Below are 25,804 nucleotides of genomic sequence, written 5' to 3' on the forward strand. Positions count from 1 at the left end.
TATATATATATATATATAAATTATTTTAGAGTTACATGCCATTAATAAAGGAATTTTTTTTTATATTATACAACGAGATTATATTTTTTATACACAAGTTATTCTAATTTTATTGTTTGAGTAAAATATTTTTTCAAATTCAAATAACCACTTATAATATAAACAAATTACATATAATAAAATTATAAAAAATATTGATTTATAATTATATTTTCATGAAAGAATATATCATAACAATATTTTTTATTTTATTAATTATTATACTAATAAAAATAATAAGCATATATTTGCGTATGTCTTTTCACTCATACACCTGTTTAATAATAAATTATAACTCAAAGAAGTTGTTATATAAGATTTTGGATAAATATCTCATATTTTATTATAAAATTAAAGAAAATGTAAAATAAATTGTTTAAACATTAAGAATAGATGCTTGTACTTAAACAATACCATCCACTACAAATTACTCTTATGACATCTTACACTGATTCATCTAAAACTGTTTTCAGTAATTATCATTTATTAACTCTTTTTTAAAAAAAGATAGAGATATGAAGTATCTCTTCCGACAGCAGTAATATGAATTTTGGTAAAATAGTTATGAAAATTAAATATTTAATTGATCTTATATAACAGATAAATAAAATTTAGAGACACCAAATACATATTTCTGGTTAGAAATAAGATTTTTTTTAAAATAATTACGGATAATAAATAGTTTAATAATTGATTTTATATAATTGATTATTTAATTAAAAGTTAACACAATTAATTTCATTTGAAAAAATTGGTTTCAATACGGAGAATAAAGTGTGTGCTGAGAAAAGGAAAAGTTAAAAATCATAAATAATAAATTTTGTTTGTATTATTTTTTAAGCAGAAGATTTACTCAAAACTAAATAAAAATATAAACAAAATACTACAATAACGAGTAATTCACTCTCCATATCTCCTCTGTTATAGATTATTTTTTATAGATTATTTTTTGTTATCCATAAAATGAAGTATTCAATACATATACCAAACTAACCTGCATAGAATAAAGGAATTATGCATATTAGTCTCACCAGGTAAAGGAATAGTTTGCAGTGAACAACCGTAAATAAACATGTGAATAATATAAACATATAGAAGCACACATTTCTTCATATAAAAAATACACACAACACATGATAAATTTTCTCAAAAATACTCAGGTACAAACTAAGCAGCATAGGACACAATCGTCACTACAGATGTTCGTGTGCCTGAGTTTCAACACATAATTATCCGAAGGCCTGAAATTGGTAGCAGCTTACAATGACCAACAGAAAAACTTCAATTAAAAATATCATATGTTTGAAGTCCAACAAAATAAACTTAATAAATAAGGACTAAGATTTATGTTAAACCAGAAATTGGCCTCCTCCAAGCGATAATGCTTTCAAACAAGAGTTTTCCCCTTTGTCAAAAACTCAAAACATAAATTAAAAAGCTACTTATTTTATTTGCTACCTTAAGTGATAATTTAGAGAAACAGTAGTTGATTATCATGCACCGGCTTCTGCAAATTGTTGTCTAAACTCTTCATCTGCACTCCTTAGAAATTGATCCCAACCACTGCCCTCACTCGTATCCAAGTAATCAAAAGGCACTGCTGTTTTAAGGCCTGGCCTAACAGCACAACGATCTTCCACAATTCTAAACTCCACATCATTTCCTTCACTGTAAATACGCTCTAATTCATCCCATGCAAACAACAAGGACAATGTAAAGGCACCCCAAGGGTTGAAATCCACAATCTTAACTCTCTCATCCTTTGAGATATAAACATCAAATGTGTAGTTTTCTGACTCAAATTTAGCCCTCACGTAATTGTTAAAGAATGCTAGTATCAATGAAAGGAGATCATTCTTCTTTTCAAGCAAAATAGGATAAAAAGTAGTAACCTCACGTTGAGAAATTCCAATTAACTTCTGATCTCGTATGAAACATCGAAATTCCATGTCTGGCTGAAGGAATGGATACCATTTACGGAGTGCAAGAAAGAAATTATGGGGCCTAGTTGAAGATTTATCCTGGCATGAATCATACGCATGGCACAAGTCATGGACCAATGAGTCAGATGCTCGAAATAAAAGTGCAATCTCACTGAAACTGGTGCACCGAAGGCTACCAGCAGTACTTATCCATGCTGAATCTTTTGGAGCACTCCAATTCAGCTTGGGAAAGACTGCACCCCCAAGGGACTCAATAGATTCCTTAATTTTCAATTCAAGTTCTGGAAAAGAAGGTGGTGGAGAATCTTCTGCTTCGTCCCCAGATCCCTCTGAAACCTGAAAATCTTCTTCCTCAATTGGATTATGAATTCTATTGGGTAATGCATCCTCATTTAAGACAGAAGCAGGTAAGAGGAAGGGCCCTGAGTCGTCAAGAAGGTAATGAATAAATGACTCGGGGAGTTGATGAATTACAGTCTTGATGGATACAGATTTGAACTTTGGATACCACTCTTGAATTTGACATCGATTCACCTCTTCCACTTTCATATTCTGTAACAGTAGTTTGTCAACCAAATATAACGTGTTGAAGTACCTCTTCTTCAACAATCAGTATCTGGTATTCAGTAGCAATAAGTATAAGAGATCAATTGGGTGACTCAAGAGAAAAGAACATGCAGAGTAGCTTATATATTAAATAAGAACAGTGAATGCTAATTGGAGGGTTTTGATTTGATTGGACTAGTGGAGGATATTAGATAACAAAAGTACCAGTGAGAAGGCAGGAAAATCAGACTAAATATAAGATAGAAGCACGGCATTGAGATACTTATAATAACACTAAAGCCAGTTCGGATAAAAGCACTGCATTGAGATTTATGCTTTAGTTTTTTCAATTGCTTTCTTTTTATTCGTGCACCAAATTACATACCCTATCTTCTTGTCCTAGAATAAATGGTAAACTTGATTTTCCTTGCCTTTGGAACCTTCAAGCTATGGGTACTGAGGAACAGTAAATCACCACCAAAGAGCACACCAGTGCTCAGTGTTGCAGTATTCCTAGGTAAAAGGAATCCAACACTCCCTCCAGTTAAAACAAATTAACCTACAACATGAGATAAAGAAGAATCAATTTTTAAAATTCAAATGTATGACAGGCCATTTTAAGATATAGTTAATATTCATAAAATGCTGCTTTTAGCAAATTTTCGTTTGTTTGTTTTTTGCCAGGCTCAGCTCCTCCAGAGGTGCTAATGCCTCAACTTTATATTATACGCATTCTATTCAATATTTCTGGTAAAAAGAAATATTAAATAAGACTTCATTAACCGGTCTCTGCCATCTCAACACGGTAATAATATAACAACCATGAAGATCATAAACAAAATGAAAAAGAAGTTCAGCACATAACTAGGCTACATAGCAATGCAAAACAGAGCGTTTTTCCTTCAGTGACAGGCACCCACAACATATAACAGATTAAAACAATGAAAAGGCACAACATTTCCTTGTAATCAGCAAAAATGTATTAAATCCCCTAATTAGAACCCTATTTACATGGAAAGCAATTAAGAAATTCATTCAAACCATGCATTCTATCATTATCAAGAAGAACCCTTCAATTTAATAAATCCTTAATCGAACCCTAACCTGGAGAAGAAGAAATACACTATCAATATTACTCAGAAAAAGAACCACGAATTGAGAGAAGACGAGCAAAGTAACTGTAACAACTTGTTACGAAGCCAAAGCGAAAGAAGAATTGGCGTTGGGAGAACAAACGAAAAACTGTAATCTTTTAAGAGATAACCTTAAACTAAATAGCATGGCACTTTTGAAATCAGAGTTTGTTTAAGAAAGTCCTTGCCCTATTTTCCCCTCGTGTATATTTTTTTATGGTAATAAAAAGTATATTTATAACTAAAAATTAATTATAATAATTTTCAAAATGAAAAAAAAAAAACAGTTACTGAAAAATTATATTGAAACTATAAAAAATATATGTACATAAAACGGGTAGCAAAATATTTTTTTATTAATTTCTTAGTGTTATAATTACACTCTTATAGTTTAATCGTCAAGATAAAAGGCAAATCAGTTCCCAAACTTTATTTCAAATTATAAAAATGTACACCTACAAAACAATATTTTTTTAAAATTTCAAAGTGCTAGAATTACACTACAGAAACACTTATTGTTCTTATAAAGATGGAAAGAGACAAAAACATATTGACAGCAAATCTATTTATAAAAATGTTCGCATTAATGGATTAGTAAAAAAATTATTGAAGTTATGAAGAAACTGTATACGTTGAAATGCAGGTATGAAAGAATTTATTTTTTTAAAATTAACTTTCATAATATTATTATATAATAGAATCATTCCATGCTCTTCTTCCTTTACTTTTCTTTTCATTTGCTACAACATAAAAAATAGCCTTCAACCCCCATTAAAAAATTAAGAATATTGTGGCTTGGAAGGGATGTACAAAAGAGTTTAATTTTGATACCATCATCCATTACTCAACACAATTCTGTGTCAGTTAACAAACTGACAAGAACACAATTTACAATACATATATATATATATATATTCTGTTCATGCTATCCAAAGCACCAGACAGTAATAAAAAAGTTATGAGGTGCAGTATCCCTGCAATCTACTCAAATGGCTTCAGTGGGGGCATTGATAAGCTGAATAGCACGGGATGAAGCACTTGAAAATTCCATCAGTAACTGGAAGAGTGGGGGAAGTGTAGTTTGTAGCTGATCAAGGGTCATGGCCCTACTATACCGAACAGCATCCAAATAATTTGCTCTCTCATTCTCCACTTGCTTCTTAATTTCTTCTGTTTCAGTTTTCTTGACATGTATTGGATGCCTGGGGCTTGTATCAGCTATATCTCCATCTATTCTCTGCTGCATCTCAGCCAAGCTGTTCATACATTTTTGGAATTTCCTTTCAAGTTTATCTAACTTTTTCAGAATGTTGTGTTCCTCTGTCTGTTGAGAAGTCATGGAACGGATGCATGACAAAAGGCTTTTTATTGCATCAGATGTCGCCTGCAACCACCCAGAATGTCAGCAGATTTGTAAGTCTTATTATTTATAAGAAAATCAATTCATGAAATTCTTGAACATGTTTGATAATATGTTGAACAAGTCATTTGATCTTTCAAACCAACTTATGAACAGTCTTAGTACAAGTATGCAATTAGTGTTTTGAAACAAGAATTTTGTGCAGAGAAACTGCTTGATATGAAACATTCATGTGCATTTACACCAAAAGTTTAAACTTTTGGAAGGATTAGTTAATCAGATGATATCTGTAATTCAGTATCAGAGCCCAGAGTTTGAAGTTTACATAGACATTCAGAAAAAAGACAAATTGGAATGATGCCAAGAACAAGTACTCTGGCTAGACTATGCTTTGTTTACTCCTGCTCTACTCTGTGAAATAAATGATGGGTCTATTGAGAGGGAAGAATTAACAAAAGAGAAACAATACCAACAAAATTTGAATCCAACAATATAAGAGATTGATACCACCCTCAACTCAAAACCTTAAGACAATGATGTATGGGTCTTCATCCTTAAATGATGTTCAACTTTCTCACTTTTACTTACCCGTAAGACTTAAATTCACACTTAGATCTGGTATACAATAGGTGAAAACACAAGAACAGGATAGCATTAAGCAGTTGCAATAGTTTGAGTTTTGAAAAGTTAAGATTTTTCAGTTGTGAGAGAAAGAAATGAAGTAGGAAAACAGTTATGACTACAGATTTTCTATTTTTCCTGTCAAGAATAAACAAAGCCCAAGGAAAAAAGATTGACATCGAATTTTGACCAAAAGTACCGTTTCTGGTAAGTCGTTAAGCCCGTGCTCCCACTGTTCACAAATGGTAAGAACAGAAGAATGATTGCTACTTTCTTGACCATCCCTGAGGCTTTCGGTAAGCTTAATCCATTCATGGAGGATCCTCACATACTCCCGTTGAGATTTAACAAGTTTGCAAAAGCTGCTATACCAATAAGAGGCCTCAGTCTGGAATTGAATTGTAGCCTGGTGATGATATTCAGAATTTAGTATCGTGTTGTGACTATCACTGAGGTTACTCAACTGCTGGGAGATGAGTGTTTGTTCTTGGTGTGCCTCGTGCATTGTTCTCCACATTTGTGCCAACCTACAGAACAACCAAAAGCTCATCATTAAGTTGGATTGATATTAACACATCATTAAGTTAGAACTTGTTTCATGCATTGATTCAGACAAAATGTACCCTGCAGTTAATGCAACCAGCTGGGGTAAAAGCTCCTCATCTATCATTTCCAAAATTGATGAAGTTGTGTCACTGATGCACTGCCGTAGGCTTATTAAATCAGACTCCAACTTCTCAACACATGATCGAGTTTTGTCAATTTTCACCATGTCAAGGTTCTCGTCTTCTTGTTTTTGCAATAATGACATCTTTCTATCAAACTCCAAGGCAACAATTCCCTCTTCCTACATTATATGGCATTTGAACCATGAGACAAGGACAATTATGCACAGAGATTTAAAACCCAAAAGCAAAGATTTCCATTCAGATGGGAAGAAAAAAGACAATGATCAAGATAAAATAACATGCAAACAATCCTATTACAGTATTCCTTTATTTCTCTTGTACTTTATTATGTTAGAACATATTTACCCCTTCAGTTTGGCTCTGTTCTGGGAAACTAATTACTAGCCTTAATGTACAACATGAACATATCTACTGTACGGTGATTCATGTAATGTTACGTTTAGGGGAGAGAACTTAAGAGAAGGAGAGAAATTAAAGAATGAAAAAGCTTCTCATTCAATAGAACATGCAGTGAATAGGTTCTTCAGCATGGTTTGCCAAGAGTCACGTGCCAAAACACCCCCTCCCCTCAAATGAAGAAAACAGCAGTGTCATGGAGAGCTATAAAAGATTACAACCAGCAGGGCAGAAACCATGATAAAAACAATGAGGTAGATCACGTGGAATGAGAAGAATGCTAAAGGAAAATAAAATGGTTTCATACTTTTAGGAATGTGTTAGCAGAATTGTGATAGTACAGGTCTCGGTAGATGGTAATTCTCTAACACCATGTTAAATTTAGTAAGGGAGAATGCAGAGAGAATAAGAAAGATTAGAGAAAGAAACAGGTTTTAATTTAGTAGAAAATGTAATGCATACGCTTTGCATATCAACCATATCCAGGACTCTTGATAGACAGAGAGGAGACTGTTATCCAGAATTATAACAAGTGGTGTAACTTTCTGGATACTAATCCCCATGAACACTGAATGTGTATAAACATAGGTATGTAAACATATTGTGGCCTAAGAACATTAAATATTATTATTTCCAATATTCAGAAAAGAATGTTATTCTTGGTCTTCTGTATCCTACTCATTTCATTGAAAACATCAGTAACCAAGATAAGTAGAGGAATAAACTAAAACCTTCCACATTTAAATTATGCTAAGAAAGAACAATATGTGAAGGTAAATTGAACCAAGAGCCTGATGACTTCAAATTGGCAACTTTCTAATTTTCTATCCATGAAGTCAGGTAGCTAGATTCATTAGCTAACCTTTACTGCCTCGAACAGTTTCTTCTCTGCCGCGTATAATTTTTTAAGTGTGGCACAATGAGCTCCAGGCTTGCATGGTTCACTATGACCAGAAAATTCAGCACAATCTTTGGTGGATGGTGGTGATTTTGAATGCCTACTCCATGACAGTACACTGAAGACCTTTGCAGAATTGCCTCTCTTCCCTTCAAATAACATAGCAACAGTAAAAACATGTCAGCATCAAAACCTCCTCGGAAATGAATGATGTCTTAAACATTTGTTAAGCATAATAAACCTGCCACACAACATGGTATATCACAAAACACCGAATATGATTAAGTTTGATAGTTATTAGATGGATGAAGTTCAGATAAGACAGTATATTACTACAATCATACTTCATAAAACATAGCTTATAATAAAGACATCAGTATTTAAAAAATTTAGAAGAATCTAACATTGTCTTCTGTGACTTCTAAAAGATTCAACAAATATATGAATGTAAATAAGCAGTCTTTTTTTTCTGGAAGAACTAGTCTCAGTTTATGAGTATTAGAATGTTCCAACTAATCTCAGTTTGAGTATTCAATGAATATGACTATCAAATATAACTAAAATGCTCCAACGCAGAAAAGAATGGTGGTAAAAGGTAAATGGCCATCAAATCATAACACAGTCTATCATTACGGAACTTCCACCATCCTAAAAGGACATGGTAAGAAGCCTTACTATCATGACGCCCAGAATTCTGTCGCAGAAGAGTATCTCCTCCACTGATATCAATAAGAACAGCAATTTCCTTTATACATCCAGATGCTTTCAAGAATTGGTCATCCAACTCCTTACCTATACCCTCCAACGTTTTCCCTCTTCTAGAAACTGTATCAGGCATAGCTGTAGCATCTTTTCTATACAAACTTATTGCAGAGGAATTTTCATCAACTGTTTCTATCGACTGCTGCTTTCCCCTACGCAATTTTTCAGCAATTACAGCAGCTTCTGCATCTTCATCCTCAAATTCTGTTTTGGTTTCTTCCCAATTATCCTCCTCCACTGGTTCCATCATTTCGTTTCTATCAGGGCATCGATACAGCCGTAATGAACTCAAACTTGGATCAATTTGCAGTGGAGGAACATTGGTGTCATCTGTCTCTAGTATCTCATCTTCGTGCACCATACTCTTATCAGTGAGAAAAGGAGGCAGTGGCGGTGGTAGCAGCTTGTCTGCAGGCTGATTGGGAGATGAAGAAGATGGCTCAGCTATGCCATTAGAGGCAGTTTCAAATTCAATTGTATCAGACTCAGTGAATTGCCTCAAAGTGGCACCAGTGTTTCTCAGTGATTTCAAATAAGCCAATAAGGAATCAGAATAATCCCTTCTAATTTTCACCAACTGTTTCATTAACCTCTTCCTTTCCTTGCACCTACCAACCTTCTCATCCTCATCAATACTTGACCAAACACAACCCATTTTGGAATATATAAATCTCACAAGTCACAGGTTGTCCAAAAAATATCCTAATGAAGTTTCTATAGTTTTTTTTTCAAAATAATTATATAACAAACATTGTACTGCCAAGAACTCAGATGCTAAGGTTCACCACTAGATTCCACTATCCAATAGTCATCACAATGTTTTCAGTATTTCAATATCCAAAACTTGTCACCTGCAGTACAAAAAACAAACAAATGTAATTATTAAACCACAAGGAAGACAAAAATTAAACACGGCACAAAGGAAAACACCCAATTAGAAATATTTCACAGTTGTCAACCATAGCCACAAAATAAACACACCCAACATATTTAACTCCCCTGCTTCATTAATTTTTCCAACGAATTTCTCTCATGATTGTCAAAACCCCAATAACTAACCCAGAATCCATAGAACAGTATGTTCAATACTCACTCCAGAGAGTATTGCAAGAAAAAGCACAATGTAAACAGTTGCCGTGACCAAACTCAATAGGGGGAAAACAACAACAGGAAAAAGCTTCAAACAAAAAAGAAAGATAATCTAAGCTATTAGCATGGGATATTAAAGTGTTGGAGAAAACGTTGAAAATAGAAAAAAAAAAAAACAATTTTTCTGACAAAGAAGCTGTCTCCAACAGAGGACACTCCAAGAACACTCATACAGAAACGCATAGCAAATTGCAATTGCAATTTGCAACTCACCACAGGGGCATCTGGGTATGGCAAAATGTGAAGACAGAAAGGTGAATCTTCGACTGGTTTTAAAAAAGCGTTCAAAAGGAACCCACTTTGCTCCTTTTTTACAGAACAGAGAGAGAGAGAAAGCTCGAAACCCGAGAGAGGGAGAAGCATCCAAAGAAAAGAAGAAAACCGGCACAAAGACCACAGCAGAGAGAGAACGAAGAAGAAGAAAAATTGTAGGTACTACTACTACCTATCAGAAGCAGAGCACGTGGTTGAAGTTTTCAGTTGCCGGTGCTGCTTAGAAGAAGAAGATAACATTGAAGGGTGTGTGAAAAGATGATGTTGAGCATGAGATGATAGAGAGAAAACTCTTGAACAGCTTTGCATTGCCAAGGTAAATAGAAAAATGGAAGAGGGTGGTAGCTATGAGAGAAAAAGAGAGAGAAAAAGAGAACACTTTTCTCAAAAGCTTTATAGAACTTCAGATTAGACATATACCTGTTAGCATGGGACATTGATTTGGTTTTGTTTTTCACACTGACAATAATGGTAGTTAATTAATAATGGTAAAGTATGAAACTTTCGACAAAGAAACATGAACATTATACTTGGGTTTCTTGAAGAATGTTGGAAGAGATTTACTTACAATTATAACTGGGGTATATATTTGGACCACGCAAGAAAAGATAAAAATTAAAACCTATTTTCAATAGGTTAAATGTAATTGTGTCTATACAGATATAGCAAAGTAATGATCTAACCTTGGACATGTGAAATTTAGTTTCAAATTATGTTAACTTCGTGATAAATTAATTATTTTTAAATTAGTCAAATTTAGAGGATGAATTTTTCTTCAAGCTAATAAATTCAATTATCATGAGATTGATAGATAGGGAAATTAAATTCATGGGAAAGAAATTATTTATTCTGATGTTTGATGTGTTCTGGGATGAATTTATTCATATACAGATTTTAAATATTAAATCGATAAAAACGCCGTTTTCATTGACAGAATTGAGTTTTTTAATTTATTTTAAGAACAATTGCTTATTTTACTATTTTATAGGTTGTTTTTGAAAACTTTAATACTCTTAAAATAACTTTTAAAAGCATTATAACTAGTGTAATTTATAATAAATATCTTTTTTATATTTTACAATTTTGACAAGGATGGTGATTTTGGGCATTTTTAACCTTTACAATAATAAACAATGGAGATATTAATTACTTGACGACGGAATAAGTACGTTAGTAAAATCACACTCTTACGATAAAATCTGACTCTAGATTCTTTTTGTCTTATCTTTTTAAAACATATTAATTTTAATATATAAAAAATTAATATATTTTAAAACATTCTTTGTATTTTGTTTTTGAAATATGTTAACTTTAATATGTTAAAAGATTAAAATATTTTAAAAAATCAGTATATATACACTGTATTTTGAAATTGCAATAAAGAAATAACGTAAAAAAAGCAGAAAAAAAAATCAAATTCATTGTTAAAAAGTTAAAATTTTTATTGACTAATTTAAGTGAAAAGGTTATTCAAAAACAAAAAGTAAAATAAGGAAAGTCCTTTTTTTTATAAACTAACGACAAAAAACTTCGGTGGTATCGATTAAAGTAATGGTAAGTTACATTTAGTAGAGAAATTGCATAAATGGTGAATCAAAATTGAAATGGTAAACCATTAATTAAGAAGAGTGTTTAATTTTTGGTTTGATAAGTGGAATGCTGAGGCAGCAAGAAGTGGTATGGTGATATCTTAGAGTTTAAGATACATGTAATGTTTATGATTAGTGATTTAATTATTTGAATGTTATGCAATTATCTTCTTTTTCTGCCTTTTTCAGTCACCACTAAAAGTGTTACTTTATGACTTAATATTATTATTATTATTATTGTTGTTGTTTTTGCATTGGCCAACCATGTTTGAACAATCATGCAATACACCAAGTTTGCTTCTTGTAATTGCAATAATGTAATGCTTTTTTGTGTATTTTGTGGGATGCTTATCCATGTTACTTATTAGCTAAGGTAGTGCATGTGCTTTTCTAGCTAAGGGCCTTCTTTTAGCTTTCTGCCAAATTTTTCTTCCAATTTTTCTTTGTCAAAATTTGTTGGTTAAAATGCATGGGATCATGTCCCACAAACCCTTCTATCTATCTTCTTGTTATCTTTTTTTCCAAAAGATGTTCAAAAGAAAAAAAAAAGGTACAAATCTCACACGAGTCTAAGTCAAATTGGGGTTTGAGTTCAACTCTAAGAAAAAGTTTTGTTAGTTTTCTTCTTCTTTTTTTCTCTATATAATGATATACTCAATCACATATATTGATCTAAACAACAAATAGTACTCTTTGTAAACAGAAAAAAAAAAACGTGAGAAGTAAACAAAAGTAAGTATTGACGATTATTTAAAGAAATTAGAAAATTATTTTTTTTTAATAAATTTATACTAGACATTGTTTGACCTTTAACAGTATAATGTCATTTTATATTTTATTATTCTTATCATATGAAAAGTTATTAAAAAATACAAATAAAAATTACACTTTACTAATGAGAATAAAATTTTAAATTATTTTATATTTTTTTATATAAATAAAAGTCAAATTAATTATTTTATCAACATAATTACTTTCATTAAAAAACTATCATAAATTTTGAATTACATATATTTAAAAAATACAAGTATCATCGATATAAAAGTTTATAACAAAATTAAACTTCATGTAATTTTTTTTTCTATTTGTAGGTATAAAATAGATTATAGTCAATTAAGTTCAGAAACCATATTTTAACACTACGAATGCATTTGGTGAATTAAAAGTATTATATTATTCACGTGTGATGATTGAACTGATTTTAATTACTTCTTACTTAATTAAATCAAACAAAACTTTGAAATATGGGTAATCCGTATTCATAAAAGAATGGTCAAAATAAAAATTACGTTTGATCTTAATTTACAGTTTATTTTCTTGATTTACCCTTCAATATATGAATCTTTTCCAATAATAGTATAAATAAACAATTGTTGAATCTTCTTTAATAACTATTTAGTTATTATATGTTTTAATTATATCAAGAGATAATTGTTAAATCCACTTATGATTTCGATAATTTCTTGTAATTATTTGTGATTTGTGATTCAGTCATTATCATAAAATTTGTGAATGGATTTACTAGAACTCTATTAATATACCAAAGTTATTTTCTTAAAAAAGAAACTTAATCATACTCTTGCTTCCTAAGATGTGAAATATAACTTTGATTTTCTAAACTTTTAAGTAAATATAACCTTTTGAGTTTTATTTTTTAAAATCTCAAATGGTTTGTACATGTGTTGTGTTGTTAAGTTTGTTTAATATACTTGAAAATAATGATGAGGTACCTTATGAGAATGTGGGAGAATTCATGGAGGAAATCTTTTTTATATATATATTTTTTAGTGTATGTATTTATATATAAATTCAAGTAAGGAGATACCATGATACTCTAATAAGCATTCACAATTATACGAGACTCTGTAATGAGTAACAAGAGGTCTTGGTTTGAAGACATGATGATGGCCTAAGATGCGAAACTGGCTAACATTGTGAGTGGTAGGATATTAGCAACGACTTTGTAAAGCAATAAAGGTAATCACAAGTGCACGTCTCTAGTAAATCAAATATCAATACATGTATCTGAATAATTAAGTATAATTTTACCTTTTTAGTATAACATATGTTTTTTGAATGTTTGGTGGTTAGTTTAAGTTGAATTGTAAAAATAATATGACTAATTTGAGTGTATTGTATTGTGATACAACTTGAATCATTTATGTATGATATTTCTTTTGTAATTTAGTTTATCCTTATATATGTTTGTGTTTTGTGTTGTTTGTTTGTTTTTCTTTTTGTGATAATCAATCTTTATTAATATGAGCATATGAAGATAAGAGATTAAGCTATGTCAAGAATGAGGTGATGCAGTTTGTGTATATATAGATCATTGAAACTATGTTTGTTTGAACTTTTAAAAAACTATGTAGTAGTTGTTTTCCATTCCTATGTAAAACAAATTATATACTAGTATAATTAAATTTTTCTTTTAACAATTAATGAAAACAATGTTATCTCTCTAATTTTTTCTTCTGAAAAATTGCAATGAATGTACTTTAACTAGTATTTGTACCACGCGTATCCTTTTTAATTATAGAGACCATGACAAAAAAAAGTTGATAGAGACTACTGATTTTAATTTTCGCACACCCCATAGAGGTGCAGAAAGAAACCACGGGGTACAGGAAGAAATATCCTAAAAAGAATGGTTTTAAGAAAGTGAGAGATGAGTTTGAGTTATGGATCGTAGATTTGTCACATGCTTTTGCGAACTATTTTTACCAGAGTTTTTATATTTTTTATATATAACATAAAAATATAGTAAAAAAATTAAATACAATACAAACAGGTTGGAATTGGAATAAAATATATACAATTTCAAATTGAACATGAAATATTAAATATATTTGAGTCTGATCACTTTATTTGGCCTCCAACTAAATCCAACCTACCTTTAGTGAATAATTAACATTAACGCAAATTTAAAGATAAAAATTAAATACAATTATGAAATTAAAAAGAAATATAGACAAAAATATAATTGAATCTGAAAATTAGTTTGGTCAAACATTTAATCACAAGAATATAGGTTAAATATATTTTTCTTAAGTATCACACGATTTTGGATTTAGTCCTTAATCGAAACTTTTATTACTTTTAGTCCTCATAGTTTTGAAACTGTTATAAATAGTTCCTAATTTTGGATGGCGTTAACTTTTGTTTGACGTGGTTAACGGCCAGTCCACGTCTGATGTCAAATATGAGTTTATTCTCTGTCATGTTTTCTTTTCTTTTTATTCCAAATTTGCACACAAGTCTCTAATTTATTCAATGTTTACACTTCAGCCCCTAACTTCTTTTCAAAATTCCATAATAGCCTTTGACCAGCTAGGTGCAGGGTTGACTCAGGAGAGTCTGTCCAGTGAAACCATGCCACATGTCAGTTCACCCTTTACCCAAAATTAGGGTTTTGAATTGAGCACTAAGAAAGAAGTTGTTGCCGTCATGGCAAGAACACGAGAGCGGATTGCTCTCTGATGGAGCCCGACTTACTTCACCGCAGAGCAGAATTGCTTTGGAGGCGGTTAGATGGCGTGAGTTGCTGTGCAAATCTCTCTTAGGTCTGGAGGTTGATGACTTGCGAGAATGGGGATAGTGGCTTCGTGATGGCTTTTTTGTGTCTCTAGCTTCTTGGTTTGATTCTTGCAGGTTTTCGGAGGTTGACGCGTTGGCTTGCACGAGGTGGTCTAGTGAAGATGAAACCACCATCTGGTGACTTTGGTTTTCTCTCTCAACGATGACGGTGCGATTTGAAGGAGATGACAGTGACACTTCTGCTTGGGGTTTGCAGGTGATTGGCTTAGGGTTTTTGTGGTGGCATGGAGGCTAGGTGGCGACGACCTTGCGTTGGAGGTTCAACGGTGATTTGGGTTTCGCCTTCTGTGTTTCTGTACGTTGTGAGATGGCTGCCAATGACTTAATCTCATTGCGATATTCCTTCTTAACCCTAATTGCGGTGTTTCTTCTGAACCCTAATTGCAGTGTTCCTTCTAAACCCTAATTGCGGTGTTCCTTCTGAAGTGTAAACATTGAAGAAATTAGGGACTTATGTGAAAATTTGGAATAAAAAGAAAAGAAAATGTGGCAGAGAATAAACTCATACTTGATATCAGACGTGGGCTGGCCATTAGCCACGTCAAACAAAAGTTAACGTCATCCAAAATTAGGGACTATTTATAATAGTTTCAAAACTATGAGGACAAAAAGCAATCAAAATTTCGAGTAGGGACTAAACCCAAAATCGTGTGATACTTAAGGGACTAAAAACATATTTAACCCTAAGAATATATATGTCATAAATATTTATACCATGTGTGCTAAATATCAACATTACTACATTAATTCTCTCTCTCTCTCTCTCTCTCTATATATATATATATATATATATATATATATATATGCCTTCTTAAAACCAAGTTTTACTTTCTCAAATATTTGCGAATCAATGTTATTAGATGTATTGAAACACTATTTTAAGCTAAAACCAAATTTTAAAGATTGAAAACTAAAAACTTAAAGATAATCGAGTGTGAACTAGAAATGGGATGTCTTATTTATAATAAGCGGACAAGACATAGGTAAATAAAATAAAAATTTTTGAAAGTAAAATATCGGGTTTTAAATATCACTCTACAAACTTTTTTTTTTAAGTTTCAAAATCTTTAAATCTCATTTTTTCAAATATATATGTTTTGGATGTGAGGTAAGGTTAACTATTTGATCTTTGATGTGTTTGTTCAATGTCCAAGTTCTATTGGATAATAATTTTTTTATGTGTACAAACATTTTGGATGATATTGATAAAAGGTATTCCAATATCAAAATTATATCAATTTAGATATATAACGATGAATATTATAATTAATGTGTAATCTATATTATTATTTCAAACATTTATTTATATATTTTAAAGTGGATTTCTTTTATTAATGTTGGTCTAATTTTGACCTAATTGTAAGTAATCACGATTTACACTAGAATAAAACAATTTTGGAATTGATTTACTTTGGTCATATTCAGACCATTCAGTTTGTTAGGTGATTGTTCGAGCTCAATGACTTGTTTGGCTAATCATCCGTACTCGTGGTTCATTGTGTAACACCTTATAGACTATTTGTAGCCTCTCCATACAAATATGATCGAGTAGTCCCACAATTCAGCTAATAAACATGTCTTCCTACCACACAAGGACAAGGAAAACACACAAGGAAAGTTCAATACTCGAACAACATTCTCTTTTCCATAACTATTTGCCAAAGAGAGTATTCCTTCCTTTTCAACAACCAATGTCAAAGGGAGCACCTATCTGTAAATAATCTCAAGATATAGTAGGTGCAACAAATAGACATGTCTCGCACTCTTATGCTCATTAACCACACACTTAGGTATACCCCAACACTCACTCATGCTCCAATCTCAAACACAAGTCAAAACTGACCCTGAACATAACTACTAATTTCACTCTCTGATTATCATCATAGTCTACAACTCCTCAAGCTTGGTCCACGTACATTGTTCATCAAATTTGTCATTTTTAACAAAAAAATACAATAGGATAATCGACTGTCATAAATGTGATAATCGATTATTCCTTAAAAGTTCACAATTACATAATATACTGTGATGATAATTGATTATTTCAACAACTTTAACACATCAAATTTCCAAATTCATCACACATGAAAAGAATAATCGATTATCATCCCAAATAATCAATTATTCCCGAACAAAACTTAAAACCAATGTACAAATAATCGATTATAACTAGTGATAATCGATTATTGTTGAATCGAAAGTCATCGTAAACAGAATTCAAGTGTTCAAAACATACATCAACCTAAAATCATGAAGGAACATGCCCAATACATCATGCATGCATTTAAGTCTCACATACTCTTATGAACAAATCCTAATACATACATTGCATCACTTGAATCATTCAAAACCCATCATTATGCAGATTATAACCCAAACAAACTCAACATATTGCATATAGTCATCATACCACTATTTATAACATATATTTATATGGTAAAACCCAAACAACATAATTTGTCCTCTCTTAGCATCAATACATATTGTCATGGGATAACCCAATAAAACATACATACTTTCATAGGGAAAATCCAACAATAACATGATACAAACCCTATCATCATGCATAGACAAACCCTTGCCCAATAATAACAATAATTAATCATAATCATAATCATATAAACATGTATCAAGACAAGGATTTCCATGTAAGAATATCAATAATGCATATCATACAACAAACAAAGATAAACTTTCCCATACCCCTAAAGAAAATCAAGAATATACTCACATTCGTCATACAATAAAACAAAAGTAAGTTTTCCCACACCTTGACCAATACTATGACTTTATACATACTCCAAAATCATCATAAATCTTCTCTTACACTAAGGTTTACTATAACTCTCTCTACTCTCTCTATTCTCTCCCAAAAACATCTTTCTTCTATCTCTTTCTCTATGTTTTTTTCTCTGATGAAGGGTTTTTAGGGTTTCTACACAAAAATGCCCCATTTTTCCTATATCTTAGTATTTATAATCACCCCAAACCCTATTTCTAATATTCTCTCACTTATAATAATATATTTTTAAAATCAAATCTATCTAAATATCTCGTTTTCCTCTATTCCACATTCAACCTTTATCTTTATATTTATTTTAATTTAATTTGAATGATTTTACTACTTACACCCCCTTTATTTAATTTTTACACCAATCAATAAAGATAAAAAATCATTTTACCCCTAAGAAAAAATACACATAACTAAATGTTTTCCTTAACTTTCTTTCTACTTAGAATTAATCCCACAATCATTCAATCCTAAACCACCATTTTATCAACAAGTCAACCCATCATATTGATACTATCAAAGACACATATCACAACCCAACAAACATACCAAAACATGTTTTACACTTTATTAGAATAACATTAAAGAAATAACATAATTATGTTTTAACAAAGATATTTACGCATAATACCTTATTAGACATATTAACTCTTAAAAAAAAATATACTCAAATTTTAACCAAACTTTATTCTTAAAATCCCTATTTTCTTTAGGTCTTACATGTCTTGTTCAAAATGTCTAATTTAATGCATGGTCGTCCACTATGTTAGATCACCATTTGAACTCAATATCAATTTTTTGAGTTGTTTGACTAATCATCTAAACTCATAATTTATTATTGATTTGATGATTTATCATTAAAGTGTATTAACTAAACGACTTAATAATTCACCGTCATTTTATAGTTGATCGGATAATTATTAAACACATTATATATACATTTGACAGTACTTTAGACTTTAAGATATTAGAATATGGCTAGAAAACAAAATTTGTATTTCTACTAGGATTTTATCACATAATTTGGAAATTGAGAATTTAAAACATCATATAAATTTAGTCATATATATTATGATTTCTTTTTACTACAAACACCTCAAAATGATATTATATAAACGAACCACAACTTTATAAGAAATTACTCAAACCATGTGAGAACTCTTTTGTCACTTTTTTATACAAACACTTAACAAACATGTTATTACAGAATAAATGTTGATTATACTCTTCATGGATAAGACTCTCCAAAAACTGTAAAAGGGCAGAAAGCAAAACATATTTTATTTTTTATATTTTGCATTGTTCATATTATCCTTTTAATCAGGATCAATCTGAAAAATTTGTTTTCAAGCTCGATAAATATATACTTTTCGGTTATCTTCATAAATTAAAAACTTCAAGAATTTTTAATTTTTATATTTTAATAGTTAAACAAATTATAAATGCTAAGTTTGATAAATTTTAACAAAGTAATATGAGATTATCAAATCTAGAAGATGACTTTAGAAATTTACACATTAAATCAACCAATAGAGAAATCCAACATTAAATGAACCACCGTACTTTCATAGTTTTAAAAAATAGATGCATGATTAAAAACAATTCTGACACGTTTAAGCCGATAAAAACTACATTACAGGTTCCGTAATATCTATTCTATTATTCGGAATTATCTTATCCGTAATTTAAAAAGCACGGAACAATCAAGGCATATAAAATATAGTTAATTTTTTATTTTCTTTAATCAACCCCGTGAAAAAAAAAAAAACAATAGAAGTTTTTTTTTCTTCTAATGGGATGTAGGAAGAAAAGAGGTGAAAATGAAGCAGTCGTGTCTGACATGATTTTCTGGAAGATTATGTTTTTTCTTGGTGTAGTCTCTTCCATGGGATCACTGACAGAGCGAAATGCTGATTTTCATATTATTTTAAACAGAAAAAATAAGAATAGTAATAAAATGGAAGGTGGAATTTGGTTTGGCAAATTGATCGATTATTTTTTAAACAACTTTCATTTTTAAATTGATTATCTGCTTTATAATATTTTGACTAACAAAATTCTGATTGGGCCAAAAAGAAATTAGAAAAAGAAAGATAAAAATGTGATTTTTGAAGTTCAACACTCAACGGCAGGTGCGCTGGTAACGCACATGGCCTAGCTGGGGGCCTTCGTTCCGCTTCTAAGAAACCGACACTCGCAATAAACAAAGGAATTTCTCCTAATAAATACAAAATACCAAACCGATTTTACTTCCATCTTCAACCGTTCTTGTTCTCCCAAGTCAAATCCAGTTTACTTAGTGATAGAAATTATTGATTATTGTTATTACTATTAATATTTTATTAATGGAGATTCCATGCTCGAGAAAAGAGCAATGAGTGTTTTTGAAGGCACGGACCCCACTAGGGTGCTGAGGCTTGCCCTTTGAGATGCCAAAGCCATTAATGTTACACATTGTCCCATGTCCCAAAATTAAAACTTTCCACACACATGCTTGCATTTAGAGGAGTCAATGCTTTCTATTTAACCAAAATGTTACTGTTTGTACTTTTTATTTGATGGGTTTGAGTGGTTTTTGTTTAGCCCCTTCTGGCTCCGTTAGTTTGGTTTAGGCCTTTTCCTTTTGTTTGTTTGTTTGTTTGTTAGGGGTAGAGAACTGGGTTGTTGACCTAAACTGAGTGGTGATAAGGAATTTCGGTTTCTGGGGTCGATTTTTATTTTTTGGGAAGTGGGTGTTTGTGTTTTGTTGTACCCTACCAATAGTGGAGTGGTTCTAGGGTTTTTGAGGTGGTGGTGTTATATTGATTGAATCTTGTGGTGGATTCGGCCTGTTGGGTTTGTTTGGGTGCCGGAAATTCTGATAAAGGTTGTCTCTTTTGAGGAAGGGCATGGAAAAAAACTGCATTGTGAATCAATTTCTTGGAGGGTGAATTTGAGGCCAAGTTGTGCTGCGTGGTACAGTGTTTGTGAAGGGTTTGATTGTGTTTCAAATTCAATTGGTGTTAGATCTGTTCTTCACTTGGTTTTGTTCATCAATTGTTGTCTCTTTTGAGGATTCGAGTAAATGGCCTGCGTGAAACTGGGTTCCAAAGCTGATGCTTTTCAGCGTCAAGGGCAGGCCTGGTATCTTGCCTTATCCTTTTGTTTGCTCTGTAAATTGCAGTTTTGTTGTTTGTGTTCTCTCTCTCCTCTCTCTTCGAGTGTGACGTTTTTTCTGTGTTGTGAAGTCTAAACTTGGGAAAAACGTTTTTATCTACTTTTAAGCTGTACGTGTACTGAATGCTTGCTTGTTTCGTCGAGAGTTTATATTGTTCATAATATTGAACTCCTTTATCTTTATATTAGTTTTTCTTGTTAGATCTTCATATGTCAAGTTCAGGTTTGGTGCACAAGACCTACGTGTAAAGCGTGAATGAAAAGTGGTCAATGGGTTCCTTCTCTTTCTAGTAATTTGATAAAATTGGTGAAACATGCATGCATGGCAAAGGTCTAATCTGTTCTTCCTGTGTATGATACGAGGGTTGTTCTATTTTGGTGCCAATGTGATAAAAATGGATTTGTCAATGAAGATTTTTATCTTGTTCTATGAATGCTTAATTTGATTTATTTTCTTCATGGTCTATGAAGAACTAATCTTAAGTTCTTCTTCATGTTTGTTGTCTGAATTGGTATCAATCTGCCTCAGTATACCATCTCTGAAGCAATCAATTGATTATTTTGCATGATAGGCAGATAGCCCAGTTAATGGACAATGCACTACTTATTACTAATTTTTTAGTTATCTCTTTCTTATGTTTCTTTCGTTACTCTTCTGAAATAAATTTGAGATTAATCTGGAATATGATTTTTTTACAAGACAGTGAAGGCTGGCATTTTTCTGTTCTGTCATGGCTTTATTAAAGTGAGCTGTTTATACATATGATTGTTCTGAGTTCAAGCTGATTAAAGATGCAATCTGCCTGTTATAATTTTTCTTTTTATTTTAAATTTCATCTCTGTTATATAATCTGTCATTTTCATTGCTATTATCCATAGGTTCTGTACGACTGGGCTTCCTAGTGATATAGTTGTTGAAGTTGGAGAGATGTCCTTCCATCTTCACAAGGTATAATATATCTACATACACCTATTCTTTTAGTTTATGTTCATCACATCCAGTTAGTGCCTTATTCAAACATCAGTTTCCTTAAATTTCTAACTGGTTTAGAATTTGATCTAGTCACATAAAAATATGCTAAAGTTTACATGAAGGATAGAGATCAGGTTTTAAGGATTATGCCGTCATTATAATAGCTGTTCAAAATAAAGACATTGCCACTGTTAATGTAGTTATCGTTGGGCATGTTTGTGTTAATAAAAATTTGAGAAATGTTGTTATTGTCTGGGAACGTTATGAAAATGTAATACATCAAGGACATTAGTTTATTCCATTTCTTGGAAAACAGTGCCAAGTCATAACTCCATTTTCCTCAATATATCAGTCGTACGTGTTTGATATTAACTTCTTAGTCAAAATATATTTCCATCTAAATGCTTTCTCTCGTTATTTTGAGTGTAAGGTTTTTTGTGAACTAAGCTAAATCAAATTCATGCTTAATGCAGTTTCCTTTGCTCTCTAGAAGTGGGGTTCTGGAAAGAATGATCGCCGAGGCTCCTGAATCAGAGGAAGAATGCGCAATACCACTCGGTGACATTCCTGGTGGTGCCAAAACATTTGAACTCGTGGCAAAATTCTGCTATGGGGTGAAACTTGAACTTACAGCATCAAATGTTGTGTACCTGTGGTGTGCTGCAGAGCGTCTAGAAATGACTGAGGAATATGGTGAAGGTAATCTAATTTCACAAGCTGAAACCTTTTTCAATCAAGTGGTCCTCCGCAGTTGGAAAGACTCTCTGAGGGCACTTGAAACCTGTGATGATGTTTTGGCCCATGCTGAAGAGCTCCACATTGTGAAAAGATGCATCGAGTCACTAGCAGCAAAGGCATCTACTGACCCAAATTTATTTGGGTGGCCGGTGCTGGAGCGTGGCGGTCCTTTGCAGAGCCCTGGTGGTAGTGTTTTGTGGAATGGAATAAGTACTGGTGCAAGACCGAAAAATTCAAGTGCAGATTGGTGGTATGAGGATGTATCAAATTTGAGTTTACCACTTTATAAGAGATTAGTAGCTGTCATGGAATCGCGAGGCATTAGGCAGGAGATTATTGCTGGTTCTCTTGCTTTCTATGCTAAAACATATCTGCCTATGTTAAACCGACGCCAGGTTTCCGGTGAGTCCAGCACCCGGCTGACACAGGGAGCCATGGGGTCTCCACTGTCTGAAGATGACCAGAAGATTCTACTGGAAGAGATTGATGGTTTGCTCCCTATGCAGAAGGGCCTGGTCCAAACAAAGTTCTTGTTTGGTCTACTTCGAACGGCCATGATTCTACGAGTGAGCCCTTCTTGCATATCTAATTTGGAGAAACGGATCGGCATGCAGCTTGACCAAGCTACTCTAGAGGATCTCTTAATGCCAAATTTCTCATACTCCATGGAGACACTGTACAATGTTGACTGTGTGCAAAGAATTCTTGACCATTTCCTTGCCATGGATCAGGCTACTGGCTGTGCCTCTCCATGCTCGATCGACGATGGTCAATTGATTGGATCACCTTCATTAACACCAATCACCATGGTAGCCAAGTTGATTGATGGTTACCTTGCAGAGGTTGCCCCAGATAGCAATTTAAAACTTCCAAAGTTTCAGGCCCTTGCCGCAGCTGTTCCAGACTATGCTAGGCCTTTGGATGATGGTTTATATCGTGCATTAGATATTTACTTGAAGGTACATATCCACACTAAATCGGTTTATATCATCACATAATTAGTGTTTAGTATGTTTTTGATATACTCAGCTCATGTTTAACTCATACTTCACCTAAAGAATGTTTCAAATTATAATATGTTTCCTTTTATGCACACACAACTAACCATGGCTTGTCACTCTTCTAACTAATTTGGACTGATTCACCGATGCTGTCACAAAACTACAGTCTCACCCATGGTTGGTGGAGTCTGAGAGAGAGCAGCTATGTAGGCTGATGGATTGCCAGAAGCTCTCATTGGAGGCATGCACGCACGCGGCGCAGAACGAGAGGCTACCTATCAGAATAATTTTTCAAGTTCTATTTTTTGAGCAGCTCCAGCTTCGAACTTCGATAGCCGGTTGCTTTCTAGTTTCAGATAATCTGGATGGATCGAGGCAGCTGAGAAGCGGGCTTGTGGGATCAACGGACGGTGGCTGGGCGTCAGCGGTGAAGGAAAATCAGGTTTTGAAAGTGGGAATGGATAACATGAGGATGAGGGTGTCTGAGCTGGAGAAGGAGTGTTCAAACATGAGGCAGGAGATTGAGAAATTGGGTCGTTCAAAGGGATCAAGCGCATGGGGAACTGTTTCTAAGAAACTTGGGTTCAAGATGAAGTCTCAGATGTGTAGTGCTCAAGAAGGGTCAGTTAGCAACCAGAACAACAATGGAAATAGTAAGGTTGAGAAGTTGAAGGAAAGACATGTAAAGCACAAGAAAAGTTCTTCTATCAGTGACAAGGCATCAGTGTCTTCAATTGTTCATTCATAGTGTCTAAATCTTAATCTTACTGTGTCACATTGACTAATCAATTTCTTGGCCCCTGCTTCTCATTCAAATGTAACTCAGATGGAAACACATGTCTCTGTATTGTGTAAACCGTAGATTTAGCTTGGTTTATTTATTTTTCATTTGTCCCACTACATATGCATATAAAGTTTCCATGCACATTGTGTTTCCTACTTCTCCAAAATATTCCTTGAGTAATCAACATGTGCTTCTGATATCTGTGGGGACTCATTCACTCTATTTGTTTTTAAATTTCCCTAACTCCTTTTCAGTTCTAAATGCCCCTTACTTGTAATGTATAATGTAATGACCTTTTGGAACATTTGCCTTTGTATCATTGAAGAATGATAATCATGTTTGTTGAGGATGTAATTTAGGGTTTGACTTTTTAGTTTGTGTATGAAAGAACAATCTATTCAGATGCTCTAATTTCAGACATGAATTTTGGGATATAAGTTTTGTGTTTCAATTAGGAGATTCCCCGGAATTATTAGTAAACATCGAATGCTTAAATGTTAGGCTTTTTCTTCTTGCACCCCACCATTACTAACTGCACCGTTTCGTTAAAATAATAGCACAAGATTCAAATATCCTCTACAACTGTCGTTGGAGAACCAAAAATTTGTTCTGAGAAGCTTTTTTCAAAATATATTTCGTACATTCTGGAAATCTGATTCCAGAAATTTTATTTCGAAAATATTTTTCCAGAATTTTTATTTTGGAAATTCCAAAAAATCTGCTCTAAAATTCTGAAATATATATATATATATATATATATATATATATATATATATATATATATCCGAAACATGATAGAAGCATAAAACATGTATACAATATTAAAAATAATACAAACAAGGAATCAGTCATAAATTTTGTTTAACATCCAAATTTTAGTACGCATCAAAGTAACTAATTTTTTTTTCTTTAAGTAATTTATATTTTATATTATATAAGAATTTATAGAAATTGATTAAAATTTTACTTGCAACACAACTAATTTTAAAATTATTTTCACAATTTCAATTCTATCAAATTATGTAAAAAAAAAAACTTTCAGTGTTCAATTATTTCCTCTATATGAAGATCAAAAAAGTTTTAAATTATTTAGAAAAAAAAAACTATATGAAGATCAATTTATAGGGGAGATCAAAACATCTTACCAAATATATTTTATATTATTTCCTCTATATGAAATAAGAAAAAAAAACTGGTTTTAAATCATGTTCAATTATTTCATTTTCTGATATTAAATATAAATATGTTTCTCTAATTGAATCTGCTACTCCTTCCTCGAACTAGATTGAGCTTCTAGATGATTTTTATTTCTTTATTTGTTTTTATTTGTAGCTTCTAGAAAAAAAAATACGTTAAGAGTTTAGTT

General features: G+C 32.2%; 3 protein-coding genes across 7 annotated transcripts; 1 reads left to right on the top strand and 2 right to left on the bottom strand.

Annotated features, from left to right (window-relative positions):
- Nucleotides 1-1,118: 1,118 nt before the first annotated feature.
- Nucleotides 1,119-3,831, bottom strand: LOC124830425 (uncharacterized). 3 transcript variants are annotated; one of them, XM_047304126.2, is made up of 3 exons: nt 3,633-3,831; nt 2,960-3,087; nt 1,119-2,598 (listed from the first exon to the last, which is right to left on the bottom strand). In XM_047304126.2, the coding sequence occupies exon 3, from the start codon at nt 2,529-2,531 to the stop codon at nt 1,533-1,535; it is 999 nt and encodes a 332-aa protein (XP_047160082.1). In that variant the 5' UTR covers nt 2,532-2,598; nt 2,960-3,087; nt 3,633-3,831; the 3' UTR covers nt 1,119-1,532. The 3 variants fall into 3 exon arrangements, with proteins under 3 accessions (XP_047160082.1, XP_047160081.1, XP_047160084.1); XM_047304125.2 differs by having other exon boundaries at nt 2,914-3,087; XM_047304128.2 differs by lacking the exon at nt 2,960-3,087.
- A 637-nt stretch (nt 3,832-4,468) lies between these two features.
- On the bottom strand, nt 4,469-10,194 carry LOC124830424 (benzoyl-CoA reductase subunit C, putative (DUF630 and DUF632)). Of its 3 annotated transcripts, none has more exons than XM_047304124.2 (6): nt 9,982-10,194; nt 8,301-9,238; nt 7,590-7,774; nt 6,266-6,489; nt 5,842-6,169; nt 4,469-5,045 (listed from the first exon to the last, which is right to left on the bottom strand). In XM_047304124.2, the coding sequence occupies exons 2-6, from the start codon at nt 9,040-9,042 to the stop codon at nt 4,647-4,649; spliced, it is 1,878 nt and encodes a 625-aa protein (XP_047160080.2). In that variant the 5' UTR covers nt 9,043-9,238; nt 9,982-10,194; the 3' UTR covers nt 4,469-4,646. The 3 variants fall into 3 exon arrangements, with proteins under 3 accessions (XP_047160080.2, XP_087962079.1, XP_087962078.1); XM_088105953.1 differs by having other exon boundaries at nt 9,979-10,194; XM_088105952.1 differs by lacking the exon at nt 9,982-10,194 and adding an exon at nt 9,750-9,945.
- Nucleotides 10,195-19,926: 9,732 nt separating this feature from the next.
- LOC124830423 (Phototropic-responsive NPH3 family protein) lies at nt 19,927-24,637 on the top strand. The gene is made up of 4 exons (XM_047304123.2): nt 19,927-20,909; nt 21,822-21,891; nt 22,389-23,612; nt 23,821-24,637. Exons 1-4 carry the CDS (start codon nt 20,851-20,853, stop codon nt 24,400-24,402), a joined length of 1,935 nt encoding a protein of 644 aa, XP_047160079.2. The 5' UTR covers nt 19,927-20,850; the 3' UTR covers nt 24,403-24,637.
- The last annotated feature ends 1,167 nt before the right edge of the window (nt 24,638-25,804 follow it).

This window comes from Vigna umbellata, chromosome 2, assembly GCF_029865625.1.
Source record: "Vigna umbellata cultivar VRB3 chromosome 2, Vumbellata_1.0, whole genome shotgun sequence".
NCBI lineage: Eukaryota > Viridiplantae > Streptophyta > Magnoliopsida > Fabales > Fabaceae > Vigna > Vigna umbellata.